Source organism: Myotis brandtii, unplaced genomic scaffold (assembly GCF_000412655.1).
Source record: "Myotis brandtii unplaced genomic scaffold, ASM41265v1 scaffold967, whole genome shotgun sequence".
In the NCBI taxonomy this organism is placed as follows: domain Eukaryota; kingdom Metazoa; phylum Chordata; class Mammalia; order Chiroptera; family Vespertilionidae; genus Myotis; species Myotis brandtii.
In genome coordinates, this window is record NW_005372006.1 from 443340 (window position 1) to 456099 (window position 12760).

Here is a 12760-nt window from a genome sequence, read left to right on the forward strand (position 1 = left end):
GGTCCTTCCACCCCAATCGGGTGGGCTGGCCGGACCCCACCTGTGCACGAATTCATACACCAGGCCTCTAGTTGATTAATAAAAGATGAAATGCATATCAACTCTTGAAAATGGGTAGGACAAAATTAAAGTGTCTAGGGATATACACCAAAAAGATAAAATGATAAAGAAGTAAAAGAAAGTAATACTGTAATGGTCAGGATAGTAACTGTTAAGAGGGTAGGCAGGAGTGGTGATTCTGACAGACACCTGGAAAGGCACCTGGGTGGCTGGTAGAGTTCTAGTGCTGGACCTGGGTGCTGATTAGAAGAGTGTTTTTCTCATGAGAATTCATTGTAACACGTGCTTTATGTGGCTTCCTGAATCTGTTTTATCCTGTATAATAAAAGGCCAATATGCAAATTGACCAAATGGCCGAACGACTGGTCGCTATGAGGTGCACTGACCACCAGGGGGCAGATGCTCAATGCAGGAGGTTGTCAGTGCGCTCCCACGTGGGAGCGCCGCTCAGCCAGAAGCCCTGAGCCGGGCTCACGGCTGGCGCAGCAGTAGTGGCAGGAGCCTCTCCGTCCACCGCAGCAGCACTAAGGATGTCGAACTGATGGCTTAGGCCTACTCCCCAATCCCCATGGGGAGCGGGCCTAAGCCGTCAGTCAGACATCCCCCAAGGGCTCCCAGACTGCGAGAGTGCACAGTCCGGGCTGAGGGACCCCACCCCCACCCCCGAGTGCACAAATTTCGTGCACTGGGCCTCTAGTTTTATAATAAAAGTTGTTTTAAAAGATGTAAAAGACTGAAGATGAAGTCAATATCACAAAAAATTAGATTTCCCAAATTTAAGAGTAGTCATTGTGTGTGTGTGTGTGTGTGTGTAGTCATATACTTATTTATTAGCTGAAGGGGTTAGACTAGCTACGATTCATCATTTCCTGTATGCCAGGCACTAGCTGAGGCATTTTTGATGCATCATTTCATTTAGTCTTCCTAACAACCCTTTGAAGTGCTATTATCATCTTTGGGGCATGAGAACTAGAGGCAATCATTATGGTTTTTTCAAAGTAAACTAGGTAGCCAGCTGTCTAAGGTGGTATAGATATGATCTATCATTGACTGTGATAGAATGACCAATGATGGCATTAAAAGTAGCACCTGGGCTAGGCATGTGACATTGTACCCCCACCCCACTCCCCATACCACTTAGATCTCCACATGTGGCCTCTTTCCTGGCATCGATGCTTTGGAAGATCTTTTCTGTTTTTTCTCAAATGCACCAGTTTTTGTTTTTTTCTTCAAACTGCTTGACAGTGCTTTGCCCTGGAGTAGAGCCAGAGGCAGAGCAAGTTCTGGGGCCCATTTTTGAGCCAACTTCCTGGCGAAAGGGTAGGCATTCTAGTTCTAAAAGAATCTCCTCTGCAGAGATTATCATCATTGTCCTCATCATCATTGATTATTTTGTTCTTCTTGCAGACTGTTTCAATCTTGGAGCAGCGATTGACTTTGACAGAGGATAAACTGAAAGACTGCCTTGAAAATCAGCAAAGGCTTTGCAACGCCATGCAACAAAAAATGTAAATAGAAAAGTGTGAGCAGAGGCACGTTGAATGAGCACATGTGTACATACACAGGAAGGCAGTACAGGAGTCTCCATGGGACACAACCATGCGCTAATCATCATGGCATTTCTTACAAGAGTGAGCAACAGAAGAAAAGGCATAATAAATGATGAACTTAAATTCACAAATCAATGTCAAGGACTGTTTCAAATCATTACCGTTTATGATTGCAGTAATAAAGCGATACGCGTTCAAGTGGCTCTGTATTTTCCCCATATTATTCTAAATGTCAGTTTTCATTTGCAGTCTAAACCCCACCAGAAAAGTAACCAAATCTTTGGGTTGCATTGTTAAATCATTTCAGATTAACCATGTTCATGCAATTCCTTAAAGCAATTAATGTATTTTTTTAGTGAGCACTTTTAGGGTGAAATAACTCACCTCTAAAATAGCATCCTATATATTCAAAGAAAACATTTATCCTTTCTTACCAATACCTTGAAAAGATGACCGTATAAATATTTCCAAAATACAGAATTTCCACAGCAAGAGTACACTTATTTTAATTAGCAACAGTACATGTATGACATAGGTCAGTGGGCTTTTATTTAATGTATGTTTTATATTGTTTATCTTTGACCAACCTGAAAGAAAATGAAGTTAAAAATATGTGGTGAAGCACACATCTTTCTTTCATAGCTGAATGCAGTGAATGATTTGAATTGTATTTTAACTTGTAATCCCAGTTTACAAAGATTATGTTACTGTGATTTCATTCAGCTCAAAAGCCAGAATGATGCAGCAGCAATACTTACAGATATACACCATGTATGTTCACATGCTTCAGAAATGTTGCTTAGTATGATTTTGGAAGCTGAATAATAGGTACTTTAAAAAATACATTCACATCATCACAGTTAAATGAATTGTGATTTGAAACTAAATGAAAATGAGCCAGGTGTGCTAAAAGATCTTGGTTACAAGTTAAGAATTTTGTTTTAGCTTAAGCAAAATAAGAGATTAAATTGGAAAAAAAGCAACATGAATTTTAGCTTGCTTTTCTGTTAACCTCTATCAAGGACAAAGAAGGTGTGAGAAGATGGTCTGTAGGCAACATGGGGAAAATGCTCTGTATGTGTTGGAAAACAAGAAAAAGTGAAGTCCTATTTATGTAGGAGTCTGTCTATATGTAGAAATTTTTCTCAAAGCAACTTCAGTTGTATCAGTGAGGTGGTTTTTTATTATCTCATGTTTTAAGTGCCTTTTTATACCATATATAAACTTCTAGACATTTTCAAGAGTCTATAGACTAAGTGGCAAGTATTTTTATAAACTCATTGAGAAGACTAAGAAATGAAATGTCATACTGGCTTTGTTCACTCTTTTTTATGCTTCAAACAATAAAGACATTTTACCCATAATCTTTTTTTTTTTTTTTTTAATGATTGAAACCTGGAAATATTAAACTTGTTATTATCTGGCTGATTCCATTTTAATGTGCATAACAGTCTCCTGGAAAACCTGTCAAAACGGTTTCCTGGGCCGCATTCCCAGAGTTGATGATTCAGTAGGTCGCTGGGGCCAATAACGTGCATCTCTAAGAAGCTCACGGGTGAGGCATATGTTTGTTGGCCTGAAGCCCACACTTTAGAAACCATTGATCTAGCTATAGCCACTGCTTACAGCATGATGCTGCCACACATTTCACAGTCATCACAGGCTTTTATGAGTAAAATGCCTTGAAACTTTTTCAAGAGAGTCATTTAATTGCTCCCCCCCCCACCCCATTTTTTAAGCTTTTGCAGATTCTCCTTGGTTTTTACCGGATTCCAGCCTCTCATCTTTTCTGACTTGTATATTCAGCTGTCTGATGAGCATCTCCACTTAGAAGATTAGTAGGCATCTCTAAATATGTCCAAAACTAAACTCTGCTGCCCACAGTCTCGCCTCCCCCACCAGCCAGTTCCTCTCTAGTCGTCCCATCTCAATAAGTGGCAACCCCCCTTCCCGCTGCTCAGGCTGAAGACCTGGAAGTGAGTCATCCTCGACTCTTCTCTCACACCCCATGTTCCACTCCTTCAGCCCATCTTGTCAGAACAGATGAAAACCCGACCACATCTCACCACCTCCATCACCCACCATCACCTCTTACCTGGACGACTACAGTTACCTTCCAGCTGGTCTCCCTCCTGTCACCTTGTACAGCTGGCCAGAGTGGTTCTTGAAAACCCGAGTTAAAACCGTGGCTCTTTGCCCCAAAACCCTTCAGGTCTTCCCATCATAATAGCCCAGGACGTCGTACGTCGTATGTGATGTGCTCCCTTTCCAGTTCCTCTTGGACCTGCACCCCTCCCCCTTGAGTCACCCTCACTCCCTCACTGACCTCTGGCCATAGTGGCCTCTTTGCTTCCATTTGAAGAAGCAAATAAGCTCCCACCTGAGGGCATTTGTGCTTGCCATTTCCTCTGCCCGAACGCTCTGTTCTCGGGTATCCCTCACAACACTCCAACCTGCTCACCGCGGCCGCTCACAGACTGCCTTTCCAGCAGGCTCTCCCAATGGCCCTGTGTGAAGCAATAACCCTCCATCCACTTCCTGCTGATCGGGTACAACAGATTGACATAGAACACAGTTCTGCCTCTCCCACTGCGATGTGACCTTCTCAAACAGCTGTCACCTAACTGTCATCGTTAGATTCCCCACCTCACACCTTGCATCACCCATAGGAAAAGCTAAACAAATTGTTGCATAAGTGAGGATTTTCATTTTTTCAAGGGCCTTTAAAACATTGCTCTCCACTTCACTTAGAGCCAAAAGTAGTAAAAACTAGACTGAGTGAACTAGAGGAAGTGACATGTCTACGTTAGATGCTTCAGATCTAAATTTAGATGTAAATTTTAGATGCTTGGTGTTGGGGGCTGAATGGGCATTGTTCTGGCCTCCTATTTGTTTTATAGATCTTGAGTGCAAATTCCAGCTTTGCTTTTCTGTAGTAGTGTGATTTTCAGGAAAGATACAAAGCAGAAATTAGGTGAAAACAATAATGTGAATTGTGTTTGTGAAATGATTACCACAAGTTCAGTAAGAGTTAAGTACTCAATAAATGTAGCTGTTATTACTATTAATCATTTTTGTTTTACTGGACTGCATTTCTAAATAATATGATTTCAACTATAACTATGGAAAAGATACAAAGACTAATATTAAGTGGTGTGGACAAAAAATGGGGGGATTCTGTGCAAAGTGACCTCATAGAATGATCTGTTGATAAATTACTAACTGCACAGGTTTTGGTGGATAGTCATAGGCCTATAACTTCTTTATTAAAAAGCTTGTCTTTGCCCAGCCAGTGTTGCTCAGTGGTTGAGCGTCAACCCGGGAACCAAAGTGGTCACCAGTTCGATTCCTGGTCAGGTCACATGCCCCGGTTGTGGCCTCAATCCCCAGTAAGAGGGCATGCAGGAGGCAGCCAATCAATGATTCTCTCTCATCATTGCTCTCTCCGTCTCCCTCTCTCTCTAAAAATCAATAAAAAATATATTAAAGTGCACTTTCTTTTAAACTTATTTTTTAAAAAAAGAAAACACCTTGTCTTTGCCTTAAGCAAGCCCTGTCCATTGTTTCTGTGCATCTAGGTTAAAACACCTTTGAAATGGCCCCTTTCAGACCTTCCTTCTTATAATCCAATCCTGGTCTTGCTTTCTCCCACCCTCATGCAATCTGCCTTACATTCCCTCTTTAATTTCAAATTTTGCATGAAGGAAACTGCAAAACTTATTCTCCAGAGCATTGGAGATCTTGCTCTCTTGCATGTCATCAGCTTTGACTCAAACTCATAAAAATGCTCTACAAGTTTGGAAATTCTTACACCGACAGTGGTAACAAATGAAAACATGGTACTTAATCCAAAGTTAGTATTTTATTTTTAAAAGTTCAACAACAATAATAAATCTATTAGGAGATTAGGCTTTCATACACAGAAAACTGAAAGGTTCAGGCCAAATGCTGGCCATTGAATGACTCCAGAGGAACTCAACCTGAGAATAAATTTGCTATAATTATATATATAAAAGGCTAATATCCTAAGTGTCCAACCGTCCAACTGGTCGCTATGGTGCGCACTGACCACCAAGGGGCAAATGCTCAACGCAGGAGCTGCCAAGTTGCAGTGACTTGGCAGCAGCAGTTCTCAGGTGATGCACCCCAGAAGCAGAAAGGAGGGAGCCTGATTCCTTGCAGGGTCACGAGATTCCACCTTTGGCCGTGGGTTATGTTGTTGCTGGGGCACTGTCAGCCCCAAATCTGGTTTACTGCACACTTGTGTTTGCGTTCCATACCCTCTACGACAGCAACTTTGCAGAGTGCCCTCTTGCACTCTGGGACCCCTTGGGGAATGTCAGAGAGCCGGTTTCGGCCTAATCCCCGCAGGCCAGGCCAAGGGACCTCAACTGCTGGAGAGACCCCGCTCACTCCACAGACGCCAGGGAGGGACCGTGGGAGGTTGGCTCCAGGGCGTGTCTGGCCCATCTTGCCCAGTCCTTCTATTTAATTTCCTTTCAATGTGCATGAATCCATGCACTGGGTCACTAGTCCTAAATAAAGATAAGGCAAAAACAGGAAGTAGGAGAAGGGCCTGAAATGTGAACCAGCTTACGACCCCTACCATCCTGGCCCTTTGGCCACTTGGAGAACAGGTATTATTATTATTACTGCCTTTTCTCTAAAGACAAGGCAGTCCAGATCCTCACTTAACTCTTCATTCATATTTAGAGCAAACTTGGGAGTTTATTATTCCCAAGATAAATTCTATATATCTAAAAGAATTGGGACATAAACCATCTATCCCTGGGTAGCTGAGAAAAAAAAATTACCCTAATATTCAGAAGTATTGACAAATAATCATGCTCAATTCAGTAGCAAATTTAATTATTAAAACAGATGGGTCTATCTTAGTATTCACATGGAATTATACCATCAATACACTATATGCTTCATTTCCCCTTATGGCTTACTCAATGTTTTTTTGCCTTAGCAAGTCACGAGATTTCAACGTCATGCACCAGAGGATTTATGAATGTACATTGAATCTAGGAACACAGTGTGATTGCCAGGTTGTCCTCTATAAGCCCTAACTGTGACTCAGCCAGGTACACAATGGCAGCCTGGGTTTAGGAAAATAGGTCGATGTTTTGCCAAGAGGCAGAGGTTAATGGGGGTGAGGAGGGTGTGCACAGCTCCTTTTTTCTTTGAGGAATACTACATCCGTTGCATTTTCTTTTGGGTTAAATCTGAAACTTGTTCCTATTAAAAAAATAAAGACTCTGATTTAAGATTTTGTTCATATTAAAGTGGATTTCACAACAAAAGCAGTAGGAGAAATAACTTGATCAGCTAAAACTTCTAAAGGTATAAAGCAAAAAGTACATGAATAGAAAAAAATTACAGAAATACAACACATAATTGGGAATATCAACAGTTTATAAGTAGAATTTAGTTAATCCATGTGATATAAAATTACACAAAATTAATAAGACAGATTTAATATGTATAAAGAACATGGTGCCCTGGCCAGGGGGCTCAGTCGGTTGGAGCATCACCCCATACACCAAAAGTTTGCAGGTTTGATTCCCAGATTCCCAGTCAGGGAATACATACCCAGGTTATAGGTTCGATCCTGATTGGGACACATATGGGAGGCAATCAATCAATGTTTCTTTTCTCCCTCTCTCTCTCTCTCTCTCTCTCTCTCTCTCTCTTCAAACACAAAACAAAACATATCCTTGTGTGAGGATTGGAAAAAAAACACACACACCTACGTGGTAATATGAGTAAATATGCTTTTTTTTTGCCCAAGTATATTACAAACAAAAATTTTCCATGTTCTGGTCCACACCATATAAGTAAGTCATAAGTCTATCCTCCATATATCCAGAAAATGAAATGCTCAATAACATAGAAAATATGGGAAAGAAAACTTAAGATCCACTAAATAATATTTGGGCCAGAGACAAACCCCCAAAAGGTTGTGATTTTTAAATACAAATAGAAATGCAATGTGTCAAATTAAACGGAATACAGCAAAAACAGTGAAAATATGGCCAAGCATCTTCCTAAAAGTGTAAAGTGTGGTCATAATAAGTGAAAGCAAAGTATAACAAAGTTAAAATAAGAAATATGAAAAACAGTATCTCTTTGAAACTTTTAAAGTTAAAATTGAACCAAGAAACTTGTTTTACTTCAAGAGTAAGTAATAAAAACATCGTTAACTTAGAATTCAGCCATTCTGGTGAGCATTGAACATTTTAAAAGTAAATCTCAACCGCAAATCAGAATGTAAACATTTCAGAAACAAATCTAGTAGAAATGCGACTTATGTTCCTGTTTATTTTGAGATTTTTTTAGTGGTTCAGGAGGAGTACCTACTAAGTAGTACTTTGACCTCGCCCTGTGTGGACAGGAGATGCAGAAGTCAGGTGAGCACTGGTGTAGCTGCTTTGACACAAACCCTTTCCCTCTGCTGCCATGCCCTCATCCTTCTGCGGACTCCCGGTGCGGAACAGTCTGTCCTAGTCCGCGGACAGGGAACGCTTCACTCTCATCTCAGTCTTTGTACAGCTCTGTCATTAAGAACATGTATCATCGGCATTGTTCTTGGCCCCTGTTCGTTCCAGTGACTCGAAACCATACAAAGAAAAAGAAAAAGAAAAAAAAAAAAGCATGTATCACTTTCTCATCCCTTTTGGATCACTGCTCTGCCTACTCAAGAAACCACCCTGTTTGCCCAGGTGCCCCTGGGGCTAGGAGGAAGGGAAGTGAGGCTGGAGCTCCCTGCTGGACAGGCCCTGGGCGCATCCCAGACAGAAGGGAGCTTCTCGCTGGGCCGACTTCAGGACACTTGTGCATCCCATAATTCTAATGAAACACTATCGCTACCTTAGGCTGTTTCCCCTGCTTAATCCCCAAAGGAAATCCCTTTGCTTTTCAGAGATAAAAGTTAGTAGAACAAAGAGAAAGTCAGGGGAAGCGCAGGGCCTTTTGCTATAGAATTTCACTGAAGCCGGTCCAAGCCCGCAGGACGGAACCCGAGGGCTATACTGTTTATTCCTACACCTGGATTGAATATCAAGGTCTGTGAGGAGATGAATCATTTAGAAACCTGATGTTCTTGTAGGGACTGCTGCTTTTTCAGAACTCTTAATAACAGCTCTGTCAAAGGCAAAAATCACATAAAGAGTTCAAAGTTTTTAAATCCTCTTTCTGCACCACTTTCAGCGAGCGAGAGTCAGAATTGCCAAGAGCAAGGGCCACAGTGCCGGGCGATTTGATCACTCTCTGAGAAGGAGAGAGCAAGGACGTAACATTCAGGGCAGAAGGCAATAAACTGCTCAAGGTGAACACCTTGTTCTTGCTCAAGGGAACACCTGTCTAAGACTTTCATCATTTTCACCTTCGTTTTCACCTTCATTTTCACCTTCATTTTCACCTTCATTTTCACCTTAAATTGAGTGATCCGCTCAAGGGAATACCTGTCTAAGACTTTCATCATTTTCACCTTCATTTTCACCTTAAATTGAGTGATGAAGGCAAAAGACGCAGGACTTGATTTTGAAGCAGATGGGATCATGAAAAATACATATAAAAGGAGCTGTGTCTTCAGAGGGTCCAGACTTAGTTGTTTCCAACACAGTACATGCTTATATAAGCTCAGCTCAGACCTGGGACATTTGGAACTATAGACAGGAAGTAATTATACTGTCAATGTAAAAACCCAGAGATGATAAAATTCTGGACTGTATTCATCATTAATATAAGCATTTGATGTTTCAACTGTAATAACCCAATTGCTGTAGAGCCAAAATGTCTTATGAGCAGCTCTTCTTTAAAATGTTATTAATTTTTAAAATCTTTATTGATGAGAGTATTACAGATGTTTCCCTTTTCCCCCCCATTGCTCCCCTTCACCCAGTTCCCGCCCGCCCTAGGCCGTTATTACCCTACTAGAGGCCTGCTACACGGATTCCTGCACCAGTGGGGTCCCTTAGCCTGGCCTTCGCCCTCTCGCAATCCAGGACCCTTCAGGGGATGTCGGAGACCAGGCTGAGGGACCCCACCGGTGCAGGAATCCGTGCACCAGGCCTCAGTATGCATATTATGATCTTTGGTTAATCTCTTTCCACTCTTCCCCTTCCCCCTTCCCTCTGAGATTCATCAGTCTATTCCATGTTTCCATGCTTGTGGTTTCCGCTCCTGCATTAAGTGTCTGCCCCCTGGTGGTCAGTGTGCGTCATAGCTACTGGCCGGTTGGCCGGTTGCTTAGGCTTTTATATATATAGATTGTCTGTGTCCATAGGTAATGCATATATACAAATAAGATCTTTGGTTAATCTCTTCCCGCCTCCCCCTCCCTCCTTCCCTCTGAGATTCCTCACTCTGTTCCATGTGTCTATGCCTCTGGTTCTATTTTATTCATTAGATTCCTTGTTCATTTATTTTAATTTTTAGATTCAATTATTGATAGATATGTATTTATTGTCATTTCATTGTTCATATTTTTTATCTTTTTTTTTCCTTTTTCTTAAAGAAGAGCCTTTAACATTTCTTGTAATACTGGTTTGGTGGTGATGAATTCCTTTAGCTTTTTCTTGTCTGTGAAGCTCTTTATTGACCTTCAATTCTGAATGATAGCTTTGCTGGGTAGAGTAATCTTGGTTATAGGTCCTTGCTTTTTATCACTTTGAATATTCCTTGCCACTCCCTTCTGGCCTGCAAAGTTGCTGTTGAGAAATCAACTGACAGTCGTATGGGTACTCCTTTATAGGTAACTAACTGCTTTTCTCTTGCTGCTTTTAAGATTCTCTCTTTGTCTTTAACCCTTGGCATTTTAATTATGATGTATCTTGGTGTGGCCTCTTTGGATTCCTCTTGTTTGGTTGTTTGGGATTCTCTGCGCTTCCTGGACTTGTAAGTCTATTTCTTTCACCAGATAGGGGAAGTTTTCTGTCATTATTTCTTCAAGTAGGTTTTCAATTTGCTCCCTCTCTTCTCCTTCTGTCATCCCCCCATGATGTGAATGTTGGTAGCCTTGAAGTTGTCCCAGAGGCTCCTTATACTATCTTCATATTTTTTTCTTTTTGCTCTTCTAATTGGGTGTTTTTTTGCTTCCTCATATTTCAAATCACAGATTTGATTCTCAGTGTCCTCTACTGTTGATTCCCTGTAAATTATTCTTCATGTCAGTTAGTGTGTGCTTTATTTCTGACTGGTCCTTTTTCATGTCTTTGATGTTCTCACTAAGTTCCTGGAAATTCTCACTAAGTTCTTTGAAGCTCTCATTAAGTTCCTTGAGCATCCTTATAATCATGGTTTTGAACTCTGTATCTAATGGTTTGCTTGCTTCCATTTCATTTAGTTCTTTTTCTGGAGATTTCTTCAGTTCTTTCATTTGTGACATTTTTCTTTGTCTCCACATTTTGGCTGCTTCCCTGTGTTTGTTTCTATGTGTTAGAGCTGCTATGTCTTCTGGAATTGGTAGAGTGGCCTGAGGAAGTAGGTGTCCTGTAGGGCCCAGTGGCTCAGCCTCCCTGCAGAGGCTGACTGGCAGACCCTGAGCAATGGATCAACAGATTGCTCTGACACATGTTTCTGTGAAAGAGAGGGCTAAGGAACTGTTTTACTTCAGAAGTAAAATGCAGTCCTGTTCACCTGCCTTCTTAGGCTTTTATGGTTACAACAGCTTGAACTAAAATTAACCTCTAGATACAATCAGCAGGGTAAGTATCCTTGAGAAAGTATATGCTTCTACAAGGTCAGGTTTAAAAGACTAAACATAGAGATTCTAGCAAAACACCCCGGGGGATTGGACTTATTTGGAAAAGTCAAGGTAGGGGCTGCCACCTTTGCCAAGGTCCCCTCAGAAGCCCCCGACCTTTTGGAGAATCCTCCTTACAGGCATTCAAACCAAGTTCCGTGCTTCCCCACACCTCCTCCCCAGTCATCTGAGCTGGGCTCTAGGTGCACCCCTGTGTGGGATGTGTGCACAGTCTTGTAGCTGAGCTTTCATTGCCTTTGGCGTCACTGGGAGGAATTGACCTCCAGGCCAATTGGCTGTGAGGAACACCTGTGACTACAGTGGAAGAGCTGCTGTGCAGGAGGCACCTCTGTGGAGCAGGACTTGCTTCAGTGAGGCTTTGGTGCTCACTGAGCCTGCCCCTTGAGTGTGTTGCTCGTGGATGTGTAGCGTTGTAATATGGCATGATTTGAAGCTGCCCACCAGGTGCACTGGCTCTGGGGCCTCCCAGTAAGCAGCTCTTTTTAACCTTCTTCTGTATACCCTCTACCTGATGTTGATCAACTTGGCTGCTGGTTTAGCTGGAGAGGCAAACGGGCATTCCGCACACGTGTGTTTGGCCTCTACAGTATTTTGTTTTTCAAATCAGGTGCCTATATTTAAAAATCAAACAATTTTACACAAAAATCCAGAATGTTTTGCTTCTGTTGAAAAATTGGAAGAGCCAGTATATATTGTTGCCATACATTACATATTACATATTGTATGTTGCATTATTATATATTGGACATCAATTTCACACGGCAACAACTTCAAGCTCAGAAGTAAAACGCAGTCCTGTTCGCCTGCCTTCTTAGGCTTTTATGGTTACAACAACTTGAACTAAAATTAACCTCTAGATACAATCAGCAGGGGGAGTGGACATATTTGGAAAATTCAAGGTAGGGGTCTACTTGTCTTGGTGGCTGTGACCTGCTATGTCCAATCATTATCTGAACAGTATGGCTTTGTGTGTCTCAAAGGCACAGTTCTCATGATTTTGTAGTCTTGGAAATGATAGAACTAAGGAAAACACACCTCTTTATTTATTTTTATTGATTTTAGAGATAGGAAGAGAGAGAGAGAGAGAGAGAGAGAGAGAGAGAGAGAGAAACATCCATCGGCTGCCTCCTGCACTAGCCCTGACTGGAAATTGAACCACCACCTTCTGATTTATGGGCCTCTTCAACCAGCTGAGCTACACCAGCCAGAGCACCTCTTGATTGTGAGGAAATGGAGATACAGTGATAGATTAGTGTCAGGACCTGGGCCATAAGAACAGTCTCATCACTCATGAGTCAGCCCTCTACTGTTTTGTGCTGCCTCCTTTAATTTACTTTATATCTCAAAATGGTAAATCTATTTCAAAAACCATACAGCC

The 12760-nt window shown here is 41.7% G+C and overlaps 1 protein-coding gene across 2 annotated transcripts in view; it reads left to right on the forward strand.

The window, feature by feature from the left end:
- Positions 1–2974, forward strand: part of POC1B (POC1 centriolar protein B) — a 101592-nt gene extending 98618 nt beyond the window's left edge. For both annotated transcript variants that reach the window (XM_005886279.2, XM_014533338.1), the window contains one exon: positions 1468–2974. In XM_005886279.2, coding sequence (XP_005886341.1) covers positions 1468–1572 — 105 coding nt within the window. In that variant the 3' untranslated portion in view covers positions 1573–2974. The remainder of the gene's footprint in view (positions 1–1467) is intronic.
- The last annotated feature ends 9786 nt before the right edge of the window (positions 2975–12760 follow it).